Here is a 21,704-nt window from a genome sequence, read left to right on the forward strand (position 1 = left end):
CTGTGCTAGTGCCCCCCTCCACCACCAGGGAGCGCTATGGATCTCATAACTCCTCTGGGAGGTGGTATCATTGTCATGGTCATGAGCTGGGAGGGCGCGCAGGGCCGGGAGCTACTACAAACCAAACTTCCTTAGCTGATGTCATTTAGTTTTTTTAAAAAGTGATATCAGTTGCCCTGAAGGAACCAGTTCTAGTGTGGCAGACTGACGTCATGGAAGCTCAGCTGCGTTATCCTTTGAAGCCCTGTGATCTGGTGCAAAGATTTGAGTGCGGCTGGGGCCCGTGCTCCAGGTCTTCGTAGGGCGCCTCAAGGTCATTGTGCTTCTCATAGGCCCCTAGTCTCCATAAAGTGCCTCGAGGTCAGTGTGCGGCTCATGGGTTCCAGGTCTCCGTGAGGCGTCTCGAGGTAAGTGTGTGGCTCATGGGCCCCAGGTCTCCGTGAGGCTCCTCAAGGTAAGTGTGCGGCTCATGAAATCCAGCTCACCCTGAGGCGCCTCAAGGTCCGTGTGCGGCTCATGGGCTCCAGGTCTTCGTAGGGCACCTCAAGGTCAGTGTGCGGCTCATGGGCTCCAGGTCTTCGTAGGGCACCTCAAGGTCAGTGTGCAGCTCATGGGCTCCAGGTCTGTGTAAGGCGCACCGAGGTCAGTCTGCGGCTCATGGGCTCCAGGTCTCCGGAAGGCGCCTCAAGGTCAGTGTGTGGCTCATGGGCTCCAAGTCTCTGTGAGGCGCCTCAATGTCAGTGTGTGGCTCATGGGCTCCAGGTCTCCGTGAGGCGCCTCGAGGTCAATGTGTGGCTCATGGGCTCCAGGTCTCCGTAAGGCGCCTCAAGGTCAGTGTGTGGCTCATGGGCCCCAGGTCTCCGGAAGGCGCCTCAAGGTCAGTGTGTGGCTCATGGGCTCCAGGTCTCTGTGAGGCGCCTCAAGGTCAGTGTGTGGCTCATGGGCTCCTGGTCTCCGGAAGGCGCCTCAAGGTCAGTGTGCGGCTCATGGGCTCCAGGGCTCTGTGAGGCGCCTCAAGGTCAGTGTGTGGCTCATGGGCTTCAGGTCTCTGTGAGGCGCCTCGAGGTCCGTGTGCGGCTCATGGGCTCCAGGTCTCCGTGAGGCGCCTCAAGGTCAGTGTGTGGCTCATGGGCTTCAGGTCTCCGTGAGCCGCCTCGAGGTCAGTGTGTGGCTCATGGCCTCCAGGTCTCCGTGAGGCGCCTCGAGGTCCGTGTGCGGCTCATGGGTTCAAGGTTTCAAGGTTTCCGTGAGGCGCCTCAAGGTCCGTGTGGGCTCATGGGCTCCAGCTCTCCCTGAGGCACCTCGAGGTCCGTGTGCGGCTCATGGGCTCCAGGTGTCCGTGAGGCGCCTTGAGGTCTGTGTGCGGTTCATGGGCTCCAGGTGTCCGTGAGGCGCCACGAGGTCAATGTGTGGCTCATGGGCTCCAGGTCTCCGTAAGGCGCCTCAAGGTCAGTGTGTGGCTCATGGGCTCCAGGTCTCCGGAAGGCTCCTCAATGTCAGTGTGTGGCTCATGGGCTCCAGGTCTCCGTGAGGCGCCTCGAGGTCAATGTGTGGCTCATGGGCTCCAGGTCTCCGTAAGGCGCCTCAAGGTCAGTGTGTGGCTCATGGGCCCCAGGTCTCCGGAAGGCGCCTCAAGGTCAGTGTGTGGCTCATGGGCTCCAGGTCTCTGTGAGGCGCCTCAAGGTCAGTGTGTGGCTCATGGGCTCCTGGTCTCCGGAAGGCGCCTCAAGGTCAGTGTGCGGCTCATGGGCTCCAGGGCTCTGTGAGGCGCCTCAAGGTCAGTGTGTGGCTCATGGGCTTCAGGTCTCTGTGAGGCGCCTCGAGGTCCGTGTGCGGCTCATGGGCTCCAGGTCTCCGTGAGGCGCCTCAAGGTCAGTGTGTGGCTCATGGGCTTCAGGTCTCCGTGAGCCGCCTCGAGGTCAGTGTGTGGCTCATGGCCTCCAGGTCTCCGTGAGGCGCCTCGAGGTCCGTGTGCGGCTCATGGGTTCAAGGTTTCAAGGTTTCCGTGAGGCGCCTCAAGGTCCGTGTGGGCTCATGGGCTCCAGCTCTCCCTGAGGCACCTCGAGGTCCGTGTGCGGCTCATGGGCTCCAGGTGTCCGTGAGGCGCCTTGAGGTCTGTGTGCGGCTCATGGGCTCCAGGTGTCCGTGAGGCGCCACGAGGTCAATGTGTGGCTCATGGGCTCCAGGTCTCCGTAAGGCGCCTCAAGGTCAGTGTGTGGCTCATGGGCTCCAGGTCTCCGGAAGGCTCCTCAAGGTCAGTGTGTGGCTCATGGGCTCCAGGTCTCTGTGAGGCGCCTCGAGGTCAGTGTGTGGCTCATGGGCTCCAACTCTCCTTAAGGCGCCTCAAGGTCAGTGTGCGGCTCATGGGCTCCAGGTGTCCGTGAGGCGCCTCGAGGTCCGTGTGCGGCTCATGGGTTCCAGGTGTCCGTGAGGCGCCTCGAGGTCCGTGTGTGGCTCATGGGCTCCAGGTGTCCGTGAGGCGCCTCGAGGTCTGTGTGCGGCTCATGCGCTCCAGGTGTCCGTGAGGCGCCTCGAGGTCCGTGTGCGGCTCATGGGCTCCAAGTCTCCTTGAGGCGCCTCGAGGACAGTGTGCGGCTCATGGGCTCCAGCTTTCCGTGAGGCGCCTCGAGGTCCGTGTGCGGCTCATGGGCTCCAGCTCTCCCTGAGGCACCTCGAGGTCCGTGTGCGGCTCATGGGCTCCAGGTGTCCGTGAGGCGCCTTGAGGTCTGTGTGCGGCTCATGGGCTCCAGGTGTCCGTGAGGCGCCACGAGGTCAATGTGTGGCTCATGGGCTCCAGGTCTCCGTAAGGCGCCTCAAGGTCAGTGTGTGGCTCATGGGCTCCAGGTCTCCGGAAGGCTCCTCAAGGTCAGTGTGTGGCTCATGGGCTCCAGGTCTCTGTGAGGCGCCTCGAGGTCAGTGTGTGGCTCATGGGCTCCAACTCTCCTTAAGGCGCCTCAAGGTCAGTGTGCGGCTCATGGGCTCCAGGTGTCCGTGAGGCGCCTCGAGGTCCGTGTGCGGCTCATGGGTTCCAGGTGTCCGTGAGGCGCCTCGAGGTCCGTGTGCGGCTCATGGGCTCCAGGTGTCCGTGAGGCGCCTCGAGGTCTGTGTGCGGCTCATGCGCTCCAGGTGTCCGTGAGGCGCCTCGAGGTCCGTGTGCGGCTCATGGGCTCCAAGTCTCCTTGAGGCGCCTCGAGGACAGTGTGCGGCTCATGGGCTCCAGCTTTCCGTGAGGCGCCTCGAGGTCCGTGTGCGGCTCATGGGCTCCAGCTCTTCGTGAGGCGCCTCGAGGTCCAGTCTGAGGCTCATGGGCTCCAGGTGTCTGTGAGGCACCTAGAGGTCCTGTGCGGCTCATGGGCTCCAGCTCTCCGTGAGGCGCTTCGAGGTCCATGTGCGGCTCATGGGCTCCAGGTGTCCGTGAGGCGCCTCGAGGTCTGTGTGCGGCTCATGGGCCAAGGTCTCAGTGAGGCGCCTCGAGGTCCGTGTGCGGCTCATGGGCTCCAGGTGTCCATGAGGCGCCTCGAGGTCTGTGTGCGGCTCATGGGCCAAGGTCTCAGTGAGGTGACTCGAGGTCCGTGTGCGGCTCATGGGCTCCAGGTGTCCGTGAGGCGCCTCGAGGTCCGTGTGCGGCTCATGGGCTCCAGGTGTCCGTGAGGCGCCTCGAGGTCCGTGTGCGGCTCATGGGTTCCAGGTGTCCGTGAGGCGCCTCGAGGTCCATGTGCGGCTCATGGGCTCCAGGTGTCCGTGAGGCGCCTCGAGGTCTGTGTGCGGCTCATTGGCCAAGGTCTCAGTGAGGCGCCTCGAGGTCCGTGTGCGGCTCATGGGCTCCAGCTCTCCGTGAGGCGCCTCGAGGTCAGTGTGCGGCTCATGGGCTCCAGGTGTCCGTGAGGCGCCTCGAGGTCTGTGTGCGGCTCATGGGCCAAGGTCTCAGTGAGGCGCCTCGACGTCAGTTTCTGAGGTGGCGCCTTGCAGTATTGGAAGTTCAACTGCATCAATGATTTTAAATGTGAGAGGCAGGCATGGTAGTCCAGTGTGATAATGCACATGACATGCCGTATATATCTGTGCACAGTTTTTGGTCGTCGGGTGCCTATCAAACTGTCCTTTCTTCCGAGGACAATAAATGAAAGGCATGGCTTTGGGCAATCAAAAATGTGTTACCAGTAGCGCTATGAACCTACTCCACCACGGCGTAGCGCTTTGAAAAACAAGTTGTCGTCATTGTTCCAATTGCTGTCATGTGATGCTGGGCTGTGGTTCTAGACGTCATCAAACTGAGCAGGGTTATTTCCTGACTTTAATTAGAAAGCCCTACTTTCGTGGCTTAGGTTTTATGAGTCTGTATTCGAGGCTCTCGAGCCATCTGGCAGCGGTTGAAGCCACTGGCATCTGAGGCGCTGCCCGGGGAGCTGTCACTCCTCGTTTTGTCATCCGCAACTCCAGATGTGGGAAGACCTGGCTCCTATTATGGATCATTTGTCGCACCCAAAAAGCCCAGGACAGAAGGCGCTTGGGACTGGGTCAAGAAACAGCTAAACATACGCAGTAAAGGGCCCGGATGGGTTCTCTGTCAGAGAAGGGAGGGAGGGAGGGAGAAAACAAGCATTTGCAATGCAATTGGTCCCACCTTTAGGACCTTATGTGTATTTAGCTAAGCAGCACATTAGCCTAGAAACATCTACTGTTCTTTAACATGGAAGAAAAGTAAGCACCAAACTGCGTGACACCCCAGGTATGGGAACGCATGGACAGATATATTGCCTTTCAGCGAAAATGGAAAGTCCAAAGCTCTGTTTTTAATATAAAATCAGAGCCTTTGGTGGTCATATCACTGATAATACAAGATTTGAAAAAAATATTGTCTACGAGTGCTTGTGGAAGACAATTTCTGTGGACTGGAATCTAGAGAATGCTAAAACGATTCTGGTATTTTACTGACCTCTGCTGGTCATTTTCTTTCAAGACAGTTAAATAGAGGCAGATGAACAGAAAAAAAGTCCCTACGCGGAAGCAGACAAGTCCTAGGGCTGATCTCCAGAGCCCATAAAGTACAAGAGGTCTCGAATGCTCAACCTAAAAATGAGTTGCAGCAGTCTGCAAGATGCAACAGACGAAACAGAGGCAGACCTCACTGGAAGTGTATGTTATAACATGTGCCAACTGAAAATGGAATAATATATGTTTTAAAAAAAAAGTTGTCTCCTGCGAAGCATATCATGTAACAGGCAGATCACAGATTTATTGTATGTAGTTAGGTAAGTGGATCACTGCTTTGAACACAGAGATTCTTTTGTTACTTGCAGTTAATAAATTGTAATCCTTCTAGATGACCACAGTGAGCTATGAAGGGTATTTGACTCCTACAGCTTGTAACCATGACTGTCTCAAGCAACACATCTTGTACATTGAAAACACACTTACATAATTTATTTGGAATGGATAATGTGCATATTATATAAAGCGCTCTAACACTCTGCAATGGGATGAGTAGCACTACAAAAGAAATAAAATAGTGCTATTTAAATTTTTTGTGTAAATACTGAGACAGAATAACCCATCTGACATTCTTACAGTGCATGCACTTATATACAACTAAGTAAAAATCATATATCTCTTAAGTACCTATGAAGAGATAACAAGCTGTGTGCTTTTGTTTTCTCGCTGGTGCATTTGCATTTGTGAGGTTCCAGGACCCCTCCAGTCCCATACTCGATCAAAAGGAGGCCTGATGGCCCTTTAACTTCTTTCTTTATCATTGCCCAGTTGGAGGTGAAAAAAGCGCCCTCACCGCCTGCACCTTGTTGCAGATGGAAAGCAGACAACGTGCAGGAGCTGTTGAAAGTGTCCTGGTGTCTCAAAATTACACTGGGACAAGTTCAACATATTTCTGAATGACCCAAATTGTTAGCAGAGTGGACGTCCACCCTGTATAAATAGTGTGTGGACGCCGTGTACCTGTGTGTTCCCCCAACATGTGCCCTTGGTCTACTCGCTTACGCGTTGGCCCCCATTGACCCTCTCTTCCAGAAGTGGGAGTTCCGGTTGTTGTTATGTTGGGCCGAAAGATGCCTCACGGGTAGAAGTTTGAGGGGGGCGGGAGGGGGGGGTTTAATTTGTTTGCTTGCATGTTTTGCAGGTGCAATGCTTACAGGGCCAGAGGAGTGGGTACACAGTACATGCCAATATGACTAGTGAGGGGGTACTACGTTCCTTGGAGGGCTTCGGTTTCTTACATGGAATGCCAGTGGTCAAGAAAAGTCAGCAGCTTAGGGATAACCATGAATTCAGAACTACCCTTGATACCGCACGTCAACAGAGCCAAAAAGAGGGCCTTCTACATAAAGGAAACATGGCTTGCATCCCTTGAATACCAACTTCAGTGCACACACTTTAATCTTATTTTTATTTTGTGTCTTTTGTAAAGCGCTCAGCTACCCCAACGGGGTGTCCCGGCGCTGATTGATTAGGGTTCTCAAGGAGGAGTCATAGATAGGCGGTTACTGGCGGAAAATAAAAGTTTTCAGGGCGCGACGGAACTCTGATTCAGTCTTACTCATGCGTAAGTTGAGGGGCAGCTTATTCCATCGCTGGGCGGCGCCTAGATCAAATGTTCTTCCTCCAGAACGAGATTTTTAAAATCTTGGCGTGACCAGTAGATTTTTAGAGTTTGAGCGGAGAGAGCGGGAATTTCAGTAAGGACGGAGGATTGATCTGAGATGAGCAGATCCGTTACCCTGGGTAGAGCGGTAGGCTAGTGTCATAGCTTTAAACTCAATGCGTTTGCTTATGGGTAGCCAATGCAGTTCACGGAGGTAAGGGGATATATGCTGTCTACGTGAAAAGCCCCCTATAAGGCGGGCTGCAGCATTTTGAACAGTTTGAAGTTTGTGACAGAGGCCAGTGGATAAACCTAGATAGAGTCCATTTGAGTAGTCCAAATGGGAGATGATCAGCGCGTAGACTATTGTCTTTCGATTGTCACATGGTAGGTTATTGATAAGTTTTTTGAGGATTTTAATCTTGGAGAAATAAGCGGCTGAGACTGATTGAACTTGACAGTTCAGTGACAGCTGTTGGTCCCAGCGTACTCCGAGATTCCTAACTGAATCTTTAGGGGAGGGAGCATGGCTCAGATCTACTGGCCACCAGATGTTAGGGTCCAGAGGGGAAGGCTGATTGAAGAAAAGCACTTCAGTTTTAGTTGCGTTCAATCTCAATGAGTTAAGATCCATCCAGTGAGCGATGTCTCTGAGGCAAGCTTTAAGGGGGTCGAAGTTAAAAGTGGAGTGGTTATCGAAGGTAAAAAGCAGCTGAATATCATTGGCGTAAGAGGTGGTTTTAATGCCGGTGTTGGAAATCATGTCAGCAAGCGGCGAAAAGTAAACATTAAAAAGTAGGGGGCTCAGAGAGGATCCCTGGGGGACACCCCATTTCAGTGACTTGGGAGTGGAAGTGAAAGGGGGAGTGTGGACCAATTGTGTACGATTTGACAGAAAAGAGCTAATCCATTTAAGGACATTGCCCTGGATTCCCACGGCTTTCAGTCGATCCAGTAAGATTAGGTGGGAGACGGTGTCGAATGCTGCTGATAAATCCAGCAGCACCAACACCGCCCGGGATCCTCGGTCTAGAGCCCATCGAACCGAGTCTGCCATCTCTATGAGGGCAGACTCAGTACTATATCCTTTACGAAAGCCATGTTGGGAGTCGTGAAAAAGGCCGTGGGTCTCGATGAAATTCGCGATTTGCAGATGGGCAAACCGTTCGAGTATTTTGGCTGGGGCTGGGAGAAGGGATATTGGTCTATAGTTAGCTGGATTTCCTGGATCGGAGTTGGCCTTTTTTACAATAGGAACAATAAAAGCCTGTTTCCATACTTCCGGATAGCAACCAATGCTTAGGGATGCATTCCATATTGTGTTGAGATGAGGGTTAAGGAAAAAGGAGCTAAGGCTTTATATTGTTTTCCTGGCCAGGGATCCCTGGGGATTCTGACCTGCATTTAAGTACTTCCTGCAAGGAGGCCTCTTCAGATATCGCTGCGAAATCAGCAAGGATCGGGCCAGGCAGAGTACTATCAGATAGATTCACCGTTAGATTAGTATTCACGTTGGTAGGGAAAGAAGCCTGGATCTGGGTGATCTTATCCTCAAAGTATTCAGACAACTGAGAACAAAGTTCTTGGGAGGCAGGCTGTTGCCGGGTCAAGGCCTGAGGATCGGTGAAGGATCTGACAATAGAGAAAATTTCTTGCGGTGCATTGCTAGCTTTATTGATCTTTTCTGCCAGATAGCCTCTTTTGTGCTTGATGATCTGTTTACGATAATCTATAAGGGCATTGCGGTACTCTAGTTTGCTTTCTACGGTATATCCCGATCTCCAACGTCTTTCCAGAATTTTGCAGAGTGATTTTTGTTGGCGTAATTCGTCAGAGTACCAGTGGGCTGCAGGATAGGCTCTGAAAGTCTTTATTGGCCTGAGAGGGCCAATAAAGGCATAATCTTCCAGCCTGACTATGCCAACGGCCTATACCATGGTGCACCCAGATTCATCATATGTAAACTACAACTAATCCAGAATGCTGCCGCAAGATTCCTTCTTCGCCTTGACCTTAGAGGCTGCCGGACCCCAGTCCTGTGATCACTCCACAGGCTACCTATAGCTAGAAGGTCACTGTTCAAGGTGCTCTGCATTTTCCGTAGAGCCTATCAAGGAAAAGGATCATTATACCTCCAAGTTAAGCTCAAACCACATAAACTAAACTTGACACTGTGCTCCAGATTTGCACCATGGAGAATCATCTCACCTTACCATGAGAAATGCACAGGACAAGCTGCGAAGCTCTGGAACTCCCCGCCAGCCAGTATCCAAACATTACAAACTGAGCCATGGACAAACTGAGCAGGCAGTGTCTGGTGAATTGCGAGTTGCATTTGCAACCTGAGGTGACGCAGGGAGTCCTCCAACAGTAGGGAGAACCATGCCTTGATCTTTTTGCTACTATCAAGAATGCACAGTGTTGAATGTTTTGCGCATAGGAGTTTCCACAAGCACACTAGTTGGGGGTGGCTGGAATTTGTAGAGTTTGATTCCGTGGTATTACATTAAAATTCCACCAGATTCCATGTAATTCCTCAACAGGTCGGTGCAAGCATTTGGAGTTATTTTCGTTCCGCAAAATGCACCATTGTGTTAAAAAATGGATGCAAGGATGCATTTTGCCTCAGAAAATAGCGGGGGCAAATAACACAAGAATCCCTGCTTACTCTGCAGTGGTTAAAAGTTTTAATCACTGCAGAGTAGGCAAGGGTGCCGAGTGGTATGCAGTTGTGCAATTGACAAAATTCGTCCCATTCCACCCAGACCTAGTTAGGAGATATGTTCTGGCTGGCATGGAACACAGGACTCCTCTACTCCTTCCCATCTTTACCTCTCCTGCCCTCATTTCTGAAAAAGATCAGGAATGACTGAGCCCAATTTATCCCATTGACTCTAGATTGAGCAGTGAGAGCATGGCACCCAGACCTTCCGGGCGTGAGCATCTGTCTTTCAATCAGGCTGCCACTTTACAAGGCCCTCCTGTCTCAGCAACAGGGCAAGCCCTCCACTAGAATCTAGGCAGTCTACACCCATATGGTGGAAATTGAGTGTTCTATTTATGTTCTGCCAGTGTTTCATTCATTCCCTCAATCGACCAATCTTCCCAAAGTAACTTACCCATTCACCAACAAATCTCTTCCCAAGCCAGCCATCCATCCACACTCTCAAACTCATGTAATAATAATAATGATGAATGAAAAGACCATTGCAGGTATGGGCCAGGCAAATTGGTTTTGCCTGTGCTTGTTGATTGGAGTAGCTCATCATTAACTAATATAGTCCAGTATATCGGATATAGACATCTAGCCGCAGATTCCTTAACTTAGAATATCTCCCCAGGCGTCGGACTGGATCCGGAATTATTTCGCCCCCCAGCAATACCTCTGCACGCCAGGAGGTGGCGTCGCCTGGTCCATCCTGACGTCGTCCACGGAAGTGGCATCAATGGCGCCATATAAGCCACTCACGGCGTGCTGACGTCAGTTTTCTTCTTTTCCGCGTCCTAACGCGGATCCGGGAAAGTAATACCTCGGGGCTGTTATTGTTTTTTACAGGCCTTTTCGCGTCCAGGAAGCGTGTGTTTGATGCCCTTTGTGGGCTTCAAACCGTGCCAGTCCTGCTTGCGATAGATGTCAGCGAAGGACCCTCACGAAATTTGGGAGAGCACCATGACTCCATGGAGTGCGACGTTTGCCGCCAGCTGCGGCCGCAATTACTGCGGGAACACTGCATAAAGCTGCTGTCTGCCCAGATGGCACGAACGGACCCATCGCAACGCAGGTCTCCTTCTCCAGCAGAGTTGTCCATGCGGCACAAGTCCTCACAGGGGGACGTTCTTGTTTGGGCCGGTCCCAGAACTGTCGCAGTCATTCGTCTACCTCAGATAAGCATTTGCTCCCCCTCCCTGGCGCGTCTCCGGGCCTCAAAGGGGGGAGGGAGGAACGGGGGGACTCCGGTTGGGACACCGCCGTTGGGTTTACCCTCGGTTCCAACTGAGTGCCCTGACTCTGACACCAGAGTCGCCGCAACGTCTGGACACGGCCCGGAGGGGCATCCCACGATTTCTAGCCCTTCCATACCGCTGAAGCTCATCCTTCCGATGCTCCATGCAGCATCGCTGGAGGTGGCTGCGGCCCAGTGAACGACACCGCTCTGGCGTTCTCTCTCCCGGCAAGTTTACACCTTGGGGAATGTTGAATCGACGGCGGTCCGACACCGAGCGGTCAAGGCCTTTTCGGAGGTTGCCGACGCCGGTCCGACTCGGACGGTCGCGACTTTTTCGGAGGTCCCTTATGCCTGCTCCACTCGAAGAGTCAAGGCCTTTTCGATGGTTGCCAGCTCGGGTCGAGGCCTCTTCGGAGGTCGTCGATGCTGGCTGGACTCAAGGCCTTTTCGGAGGTCGCCAACGCCGGATCGATTCAAGGTGTCTAGGCCTTTTCAGAGGTCGTAGACGCTGGCTCGACGAGACGAGTCGGGCCTCTTCGGAAGTTGCCGGTACCGGCTCCACTCAAGGGGTCGAGACCTTTGTGGAGGTCGCCGGCTCGTCTCGGGCGGTCGAGGCTTTTTCAGAGGTTGCAGACGCTTGCTCCACTCCGCCAGTCGGGGCCTTTTCAGGGGTCTCCAACGCCGGCTCGATGACGCCTCGACGCCGATCGACACCGGTGCCGTCTCCAGCTTTATTGGTGGAGGATGTGGTCCCGGTGGGTTCACCAACCCCGAGTCATTTTACTGCTCTCCAGAGCAGGCGCCAGTGGAGCATTGGCCTACTCATCCTGCTGCTGAGCCACTATTAAGTGGCCGGTTTAGCTTCCGTCCATCACCTTCTGATGACTTGCTCTCACCGTCTCAAGGGGCCACAGAGGCTAGTGGGACGTTTGTTAGGGCTTTTTGCAGGGCTGTAGACATTTTAAGGATGGAGCCGCCCTCAGTCTCTAGTCTTTCAGAGCCTGTGCTGGATATTCTCCACCAAGGCGCGGGAAATATGGAACCATTGTTACCTTTTGCTGAGTCATTGTTTGACATCCTTCTCTTAACATGGGCAAGGCCCTCCTTGGGTGACCCCGTGGAACGTGCTGTGGCACATCGCCATCGGCCGGCTCCCAATGACCCCGCCTGTTTGACCCTCCGTCCTGGAGCTGGAGGACTTGTGCTTCAGGCAGCTCTCTCTGTCACTCCTGTTCCGTTGTATCCTCCCACTCGGGAGTCTCGGTGGTTGGAGTCATATGGCCGTAATGTGTTTGCATCCGCCAGCTCAGGACTCCGGTCCCTCAACACGTGTATTTGCTCTGGCTACATTTGCCCTTTGGGACGCTGTTAAACGGCTCCTCCACTCCTTGCCGGAGAACTCTTGTGCCGATCTGGCCCGCCTAATCAGTGATGGCCTTGATGTGGCATACTTTTCAATTTGGTCTGCCATGGACACCACGGACTCGGTGGGTCGTGCTAAGGCCAGGTCGGTTCCCATATGCCCCCACGCATGGTTGCGCGATAGCATTTTCCAAGAGCATGTTCAGGTCTACCATTTGATGGGGTCACACTTTTTGACGCCCATGCTGATTCGGCTGTGAGGCGACTCCTGTATATGTGTCTTCCTCTGTTTTAATCCTCGTGGAGGATTTTTGGTTTTGTGACTGTGCTGTCCCTTTCTTTTCTGTTACCCGTTGTGGGCTGCAGATGTTCTGGGTTGTGTGGCTGCTCAGCCATCTTGTTTACTTATTCTGATACAGCTAGTTAAGAATATGTTCTGCCTTTCTTTTGAGCCTCTGCCTACGAGCTTGTCTCAAGAGGGACCCTTTTGTAGGGTTGTGCCTTACCCTATGTGGGGTATTTGTTGGCAATCATATTGCTACTCTTTTTTGCCCAGGAACTTTTGACGCAAGATGACTCTTCCTACTGTTGTAGGATGTCTCCTCTGGTGAAATCCATGGGATTGGTTTCTCTCCAAGGGTTACTATTTGTTCTCTACGGTTGGTCCGTAATACAACCCGCCTCCGTAAGGGGTTTTGTCAACCTGGCGTGTTCCTACAACCTCCCTGTGCACTTCTTGCCTGTCCATCAATGAACATGTCTTCCCTGGCCCGGCCCCCGGTTCCTTGTTTCTTGCAGGACACGGGGTCCGGTTTGTCCCTTTGTGTCCTGTGCATATTGCTAGTTCTCAAGGAGTTGCTCTTGTCCATGCCTTTCTGCCACTGGATCTGTGCTCCACCCCTGATGTTTTTTTCTGGGTGTGAGTTCTTACTCCCATTCTGGCACAGGTGCTTCTTTAGGTAGCATTACTGTGTCTGTATTCTTCTCGCCGTTCTCCCTTTTGGTAGACTGTGTCGGTCTTTGACAGTGTAGACTTTTGGCGCCAGGCTTTTGTCTGTGCCTTCTCTCTGTCCTTTATGGGCCGTCTTATGGTCTGTTTCCGCCTGTCTCACAGGAGACCAGGATTCTTCCCCCTCGGGGACGTGTTATTTTTTCTGCATTCTTACCTGTTATGCAGCACACCGGTGCTGTGGTACCGCTTGCATGACTCCCCTATTTAGGGTTTAGTCACTCCACATTCGTGTGTCGACATTCTTGCCTCTTTTTGTGTATATCGTGGATTCTACACGCCACTGGGGTGCTCGCTTACAAGGTCTTTTTGCCTTAGTGCCAGACATTCTTGCTTACTCTTTCCTTCGAGATAGTGTCCTCTATGTGTTCATAGCTCTGCAGGTTATCCTCTTACAGTGGTGCCTTTTAATTTGTTTGGCTTCATGCCTACAGCCTGAGCTTTTGCTCAATGGTGGCTCCTCTGACTCTGTTGGCACTAGGCTCTTGGCGCGGCCCTGCCACCGTTGTTACATGTCCCAGAGAGTACACATTAAGGTGTTTTTTCTTACACTCACGGGTCTCATGCTGCGGCTCCTGTTCTTGGACGGACAGTCTTCCGACTGTCCCCTGTTTCTTATGGCTTCCACTGTGGTGTGTGTTCAGGTGGTATGCTCTACAGTTGACATGTTGTTTTGACAACTCGGACCTTCGTTCCTCTTGGATTATATGGACCGGTGCTGGGATCTTTCTTTGAAGGTCTTGCTGCATCGTTTCTTACATTAGCACGGAACTTTCTAGTTCTGTTTTCCTTTTGTCTGTGTCCGGGTGACAGAGGTCCCACACCATCCCTCGTTTGATTTGGTGTCTTTACCATCCCTTGTTCATGCTCCTTAAGGTGGGTCATGGGTCTGATGACCGTTGTCCTGGCTTTGGGGTTTCCACCGTATTTCGTCAGCAGTTAATGAATATGTTCTCCTGGAACTTGGTGGTTGTTTCAAAGACCTTCCTCCTATCGGGTATGGCTTTTGTATCGATTCTAAGTTAAGGAATCTGCGTCTAGATGTCTATCAGATGGAAGAGTTACTTACCTTCGGTAACAACATATCTGGTAGAGAGGCAGTCTAGCCGAAGATTCCTTAACACCCGCCCATCCTCCCTGCTCTGCGAAGGCCTTTTCATATGGTGATTTAGCCCCCTACCTTTCTGGTGGCCTTGGTCTTCCGGAGGTGTGCTCTCGCACCTCACTCTGGGGTTGAGTGTGTGTTTTCCTGCCTGGGGCCCTTCGACCTCCCCTCCATCCTGGTGTTTGATTCGGGACGTGCTCTCGCACTTTCCTTTGGCGCAGGGGGTGCTGTTTGGCTTTCGTGCCCTATGGCTCTCCACTCCGTCCACGTTTTTAGGTGGTTAAAGTCTTACTTTTCACTGCCTTCTCATTTTGTTCCGCCTGTGTTCTTCATGTGTGCAGTTATTCTGTTTTTTATTCCCTCCCACCGCCCACGCCTGTGCCTCCTTCTTTTTATGGCAGTCGGTTGGGTTGGGCTCTCTTTGGTACTACAGTCTTTCAATCTCTGGAGGGTGTGTGTAGTGAACTTTCCTGTGGTCGTTCACTTCTAGTCACTTGTCTTGCAACATGTTGCTTCGATATTGTGGTTCTTTTCTTTTCCCTCCTGTGGTGACGAGCTGTGCCTGGCTTGTCATATCTTTTGTGCCAAAGCTCTTTCCCCCCTTGAGGTGGGGCACGACTTGGCGATTTGTTGGGCCCTTGCTTGCAGCAAGTGCTCTGGTAGCTCACTTTAGACCCTCTGGGTACTGGGTGCTTTTTCTACTTCCTATTGTTTCTCATCCAAATGATTAGACTCTCATTTTCATGTTACTTATCGTTGTTTTTCAACGATGTTGCACTTTTTTTAACACACAGTGTTCCTATGCTATCACAGTTTTTTGCAAGGCTCCGCAATGTGGCACAGAAAAGTTTCCTGTAGAAAACTGACGTCAGCACGCCGGGAGTGGCTTATATGGCTCCATTGACATCACTTCCGTGGACGATGTCAGGACGGAGCCGGGCGATGCCACCTCCCGGCGTGCAGAGGTATTGCTGGGGAAAAAAGATTTTCCGGATCCAGTCTGATGCCTGGGGAAATATTCAAAGTTAAGGAATCTGCGGCTAGTCTGTGTCTCTACCAGATATATTGTTACCGAAGGTAACTAACTCTTCCAATGCACATTTCTTTATAGATGCCACAGGTGGAAGTCCCCAGCCAATAGCTGCTTGGATGTAGAGGTGTGATATAGGTTCATATTCTGTAAATTCACACATTTCTTTTTCCACCTGTTCAGAATTAATTCTATCCTATTGAGCAAAAGCAGCAGTTTTGCTGGACTGTATCCATAATCAAGAATGCTTAAGTGTCCCCAACACACATGAGGCATGGAGGATTCCGATTCTACCAAGGAATCCATGTTGGTCACACCGTACGCACCTCACAGTGCAGACCTCACTCACCTACTCTGTTTATCAAAAGCTCCAACAAGATATCAGGACTGCATTAGAGGCAAACTAAGCTTTCACACACGTCCACCTCAAGCCTGCGTAGCATATGATATTGTACCTTCCACGGCTGTTTGTCATATGCAAGGTGTCCTTCTAAAGTTGTATTGACTGGGTTTAGTTAAAGTGTGTCTTACACCTTACCAGTTGTTGTACCCACATATGGCGGTAGCTCCTTACAGACTGTGAAACTTGACCTGAATTTTTTGAAAGTCGAGAAAAGTATCTGCTACAGTTTTCGGGCTATTTTAACCAGAAAATAATTGCAGATGAGAATGTTCTGAAGCCCACCCCTTTGTCTTACTCTTCCATGATGTCAGTAAGAAAAGTCCTCCCTCCCTTCCCCCCCGACCCCATCTCTCTTTCCCCCCCAAACAAAGTCCCTGCAATGCATGGTAAAGGAGCCGGCTGGATAACAGGCTGAGAATGACTGTATGTGATTAAATGGTGTTGAAGCCATTGTTTTTACACTACAGAGTCCCCGCTTCACTTGCCACGTGTGCCCTTCTCCCATTCACATCATACAAGGGGAAGTGAGTGGGCGTTACACGGATCCAGTGTGTCCAGCCAGTAAGCGTTTTCTGGCTTTCGAAAAGGCTGTAGATAGATTTAAAAACCAAATAAAGATGGCAGTTGAGGTCAGGATTGAATTTGCCTAAAAAATCACATTTGAGCTGTTATACGGCACAAACAAAGGCCAATATATACTCTTTGATTCTCTTGTGTGATTTATTTACTAATCTTTAAGTATTCTCTCTCCTTCTTAGGATGCACCTCAAGGACCAGCAAGTGTTGACAGCAGAACCTCCGATGACTACATCCTGGTGTCCACAGAAGATGAGGACGCGAGCAGCGGAGCGGTATCAGTGTTACAGCGTGGGTCGCAAGCACCGCCAGAGACGGCCTCCGGAAGTGATGCACCATACCCCGCCACTCTTCTCTTCAGCGATCCACTCATGGCCAGCAATTCCACTTCCTCCAGTAACCTCAGCTCCAGCCCTGACGACGACAGCAGCAACAGCAAGGATTCCGACTTCACTATTGTTAGTCCACTGGATGTCTAGAGGGCCTTACACCTCAGAGATGTTGGGGCAGGTGGTGCTGCCCGAGGCGGTGGGTAGGCTCTGCTGGAACGGTGTACTCTTTCTGACTTGCCTGGATATGATACACGAACTGACCACGTTGAGCTGCTTGAGACTCAATCTGAAAGTCATGCACAAGTCAAGCAGCACATGAATATGTCACTGGCTGCCTTCTGTGTATCGTTAGTATACCTACTCTTTGTGCAGTTCAAAGTGCTCTATAACTTCAGGTAGTTCTGCGTGTATCCTGATCATCTCTGCTCCTCCTCCTTCCTCTTGAATCGCTTCTCCACAGTATGGAGCGGGTGCTTGAACGGTGGTAGCGTTGCTGTGTCCTACTTCCTGGTGACTTGGGCAAGGTTCATCACTCAACAGTCTGCTTGGATTGTGTAGGAGACAGTGGTACAAGATCTGCCTTTCCATACCGAGGAATGCCCCTGCACCAGAAGCATCTGCAGGCGGGCTCATAAAAGTGTGGTGTAGCTGATAAGTCTTCATTCGTTGGAACTCGAGAACCCAGGAGAGCTCGGCCCCTAATACAAAGTTTTGTTCGCGCCAAAGACTCCACTCCCTCAAAGAAAGGCCTCAAGCCTGTTGTGGAACAGAAGATGGGGTTTGGAATCAAAGTTTGGAGGGGAGAATAGTCTTCGCTTCTATATTGCACCATTCTTTGTCGTCTGGGATCTTAACCCTCTCTCTAATTTACTAATCCTTTTCCTTCTCTGTTAGTGTAAGTTCAACATTGCTAAGTTAACACCACTCAGAGTTGCATTCTGTGCCAGAATAAGAACCCAGAAGTCTGCATAAATCATTGCAGCAGGGTTTTTTTATACTCCTAAAAACATAGATCTTCGTTGAAAAGTTTATTTTAATTTCACTGTTAGATGCCTGATCAAAATAGAGCAGGGCTCTTTCCAGAGAAACATCTGACTATAGGTTTATACTTGTTAAACAAACTGCACAACACAGAAATGATGATCAGCACATGTGGTGCTTGTAGAACATCCGTGTTAAGCCATGGTATCTCCAGTACCATGGTCAAGGATGTCTTGGGTACCCTGTACCCAGAGGTGGAGCGGCCGCTTTATATACATCTCTGCAAGTCTGCGGTAGGAAAGATTCCAAGAAGTGGTGTGTGGGATAACACTCTTGCCATACCTTGAAAAGGGCAACAGAGATTAGACCAGCATGGCGTTGGATTGAATTAAATGGCATGTGCCCAGCTGGTATTGAGATCCGTCAGATCCATAAGAACCTAAACCTTCACACTGGTTAGTCTCCATTATGCTTACTCCCTCCAAGCCCGTCTGTTCTCTGTACGATCGTCTAATAATGCCAATAAATCGCCACCACTTGTATATCGAAGAGCAGAAAGGTCCGCCACAGCATAGAGATTTCTAATCAAGACTACAGCCTGTTGAATCTGCTCTTGACACTGGTTAGTCTTCATTAGGCTCACTTCCTCCAGGACCGGCTGTTCTCTCTACGATCATCTAATAATGCCAATATATCCCCTTCGCTCGTATATTGAAGAGCAGGAAGGTCAGCCGCAGCAGAGCCATTTCTAGACAAGACTACAGCCTGTTGTATCTGCTCTTGTCGTCAGTCTGTCACACACAATCAGCAATGCGTCTGAGCTTTTCCATCATAGCCACAGTCTCCCGAATCCTCGCTTTGCGTTCCAGGATGGATCATGCTGCAGCTGCTGGGAAGAGGAGCTGGCAACCACAGGCTGTGCCATGTGCTCTGGTGGGCATCCAGCGAGCGCTGCCCATGTATGGCTGTGATGTGCCAGTCGTGTCAGATTTCCCTGTGAAAGGAAGTGGGATCTATCCAGATGAGAGTTTGGAAAAAGTTTCTCCTATTTGCAGGTGGGGGTCTATCTGTGATAGACAGTCCTCATATCCATTCAAGTGTTACATCAAACAGGTGTCTAACCTGCAGCAGTAAAGTGGGGGCTACATCTTATGGCCTTTTTCCAGCCTGTTTGATTTCCAATGAATTCTGTCTTCTTTGTTTACGTTAGTTTGCACAGCCTGTTTCTCCTTCATACTCCCTCTGTGATAGGAGAGCTTCCACTCAGAGGAACTGCACATTTAGGAAGCTAGAGCCATTAATGGGAAGCCTTGAAATCACAACTCCAAGATCCCCCGCCCTTAGACGTTGATGTCTGTCTAGGTATGTTTTGTGCTTTGGGCTATGCTTGATTAACTCCTAACTGGAGAGGAAAGTTGTTGTTTTTTTTTTTTGTTTTTTTTTTACAGCAGTTCTAATTTTTTTGTTATGTCTTGTTTCCCACATCTGATAGAGAAGAGCCTGCATTCTGCCAGACAGACTAATCTCAAAATTATGTTTTTATATCAGAGATACACATTTGTATTAATTCTGAGTGCTGTAGTCCATTCAGCCATGAATGATGCTCCACAGAGATCCCAGATAGTTATTGCTATGTATAAATCGAAGATGCACCCAAGTCCCTTGGAGTGAAGCTCAAGTGGTCCATGGTGTGAAACAGCGTCCTCTCCTCCCAAATCCTGGCGAGGGACTCGTGGTCAGATAAAACCAGTGCCTCTTTTTTATAGGGTCTTTGCAGCTGCATATAAATTGTACATGCAGAAGAAAGAAAAAAGTGTAAAAAAAAGAAGTAGTGCATAATTAAAAAGTAATGTAATAAACATTTAGGTACTGTTGAATAACTGAGCCTAGTAGTTACGGTTCAGAACTGAGAAACTGACAGGTGTGCATTTTGTTATGCAACACCAGAAGGACTCATTCCTTCCCCCACTTAAACTAGTAATTAACAATGTGGCATTTCAGCTAAATTTTGTAGAACCTTTGATAAGAACAATGTTTTACCCTCATTATCTCAGAGCAACAGTCATGTGTTTGAGGGGATAGGATAGGGCAGGGCAATTCAAATTCTGCCCAAAGGTTTTGCAAGATCAAGCAGCTACATAGGATGGTCCTTCTACTCTTCCCACAGGCGAACATGAAACCAAACCGTGGCCTTTGGGCCAGAAATAAGTTACATTGATTTTGGCTAAACACATCTAAGCCAGACGACCACGCCTGGAGCAGATAAACTAAATAACGGCTTGGCTGGACTCAAGGACGCCTTCTGCTTCCTACACATCCCTTAGTTCTGGACAGGTGAGACAGGGTATCTGGGATTGTTCTGTTTACATTGTGGTAGGTGCTGTGACACATTTTCTCTTTGGACTATTTGCATCCAAGACCTGATTGACATATTGGAATATTGCATCCTAGGCCAGGTACTGCTAATGGAATATGGCTTCAGAGGCCTCATAGTTCTCAGAGTATGTGGGATGGAAAGCTTGATTGTCCTAACTGAACATTGCATCAAAAGGCCTCCGTCTTGTGCTGGGGAACTACATACAGTATGATACTGTCAAATAAAGGGCTTTGGGAGGACATTGTTGTAATAATCAATAACTTTTTTAAAGACTCCTAGAGGGGTCAATATTCACAAGGGTCAAAACATCACAAATATATGTCCCTAGTGTGCTGGTGAATTTCTAGTAATACGTCTGGAAAGAGCTCCTGCGCAGTGTTTCATCAAACGCAGGTTTTTTGTCCCCGTACATAGTCTGGTCATATGAGGTTCACAATGGAAACAGTAGATGTGTTATTAGTGCATCAGGATGGACATTGGACCTTTAACATCACTCATGCCACTTGCCACTGTGCCGAATCTCTCTTGAATGCAATGATCGAATGTTATTGATCGCTCGCATGTGATGCTCTGTTTGTCAGTCATGCAGAAAGCTGATGGCCATGGGTTGATTGGGGGATCCTATAGTGTAGGTAGTTATAAACTTCTGTAAGAGAATCTAAGCAACGTAATTAAAGAAATGCCAAACTACGCTCTTTGTGTGTTTCCTTTGTGCCTTCGGAAGCTTTTTACAGCAGAAGACCAGATGCAATGTGCAGAATATGCCTCACACAGGAAGTGCCGTGCATCGCCATTCCATTGCCTTTTGGGTAATCTAACACTGTCGCTTATGTACTCTTGTACCAATTAAAATGTATGCCTCCAAACACACCCTCTTCAGGGGATCTCCATTGATAATCATAAGCACTGAATAGTCCCACGGGGATCCCAGAACACTTTTTCCAAGGCCACATTTTGTGTAGTATTTTTACCGTACTCCGGAAAGGCTAAGAAGTCGATATGACACAAATGCATAATTTAGCAGGCTATATTGAAAATGTCATTAATTTGTTTGAAAAGATTGAAAGCATTGCATGAAACCTTAAGGAAACAAAAGTTGCATTCCAAAAGCATCCTTTGCAAGCCCATTGAGCTTTGCTTGAAAGGGAATGGCAGGGAGGGCTAAGGTAAAGTTAAGTATATAGGCTGCAGTAATGTCAGAAGGACAATGAAGCACTGCGCCTTGAAGGTGACCCTGACCTCCTGTGTGCCATCATTCCCTGCAGGTGGCAGTTGACGCAGTTCTTTTTTCCGGCTCCTGCTGACAGGATCTTGCACACTGAGCTTGGCCTCTTTAAGGCCAAATAACATCAGAACCATTTTAATAACCATTCATGTTCACTTCACATCCTTTAGAGGTGAAATTATTTTTCTATTATTTCATGACTGGAAATATTTTTCTTTTTGTGGAAGATGTCATCTCTTTTGTGAACAGCCCAGATTGTGGCAGAAAGATGATCAAAACTGGCCCTCACCAGATCTGTAACCCATGTTTGCAAGACTCTCACGATCCCAGAAGATGCCGTCAATCAGCGCCCTCTTCAGGCGCAGCCTGAGAGAGCGTGAGAAGATTGTCCTGCATGACTGAGAAGAAGGAGAAAAAAGGCAGCAATTACTGGCTGGAGAGACATATGGGGGTGAGGAGAGACTACCCCCTCTTCCAGTGCCCCTTTTTCACTCTCTGAGGACTCCCACGGGGTAGATCCATAAAGAGAAGGCAAAGTGAGAAACAACTTCCCCATTCAACATCAAGGACATCCACGTCAAAAAGAGGTACAGCACCAACATGTTCAACATCTAGGACTCATACGACATTGAGGAGAAGGAAACTACCTACGTCAAGGTACTGCTTTGCTGTGGAAAAAGAAGACATTAGTGGCTTCCGAGGATGAAAACATGCAGGTTTCCCTCTTGAGTACTCCAGGGCTTGCTTATCTTCTAGACCAGC

General features: G+C 50.1%; 1 protein-coding gene across 3 annotated transcripts in view; it reads left to right on the forward strand.

Annotated features, from left to right (window-relative positions):
• TBC1D5 (TBC1 domain family member 5) overlaps window positions 1-20,408 on the forward strand; it is a 1,888,005-nt gene extending 1,867,597 nt beyond the window's left edge. For all 3 annotated transcript variants that reach the window (XM_086942181.1, XM_086942182.1, XM_086942183.1), the window contains one exon: window positions 16,210-20,408. In XM_086942181.1, the coding sequence (XP_086798307.1) occupies window positions 16,210-16,506 (297 nt within the window). In that variant the 3' untranslated portion in view covers window positions 16,507-20,408. The remainder of the gene's footprint in view (window positions 1-16,209) is intronic.
• The last annotated feature ends 1,296 nt before the right edge of the window (window positions 20,409-21,704 follow it).

The sequence above is a fragment of the Lissotriton vulgaris genome, chromosome 10 (assembly GCF_964263255.1).
Source record: "Lissotriton vulgaris chromosome 10, aLisVul1.2, whole genome shotgun sequence".
NCBI lineage: Eukaryota > Metazoa > Chordata > Amphibia > Caudata > Salamandridae > Lissotriton > Lissotriton vulgaris.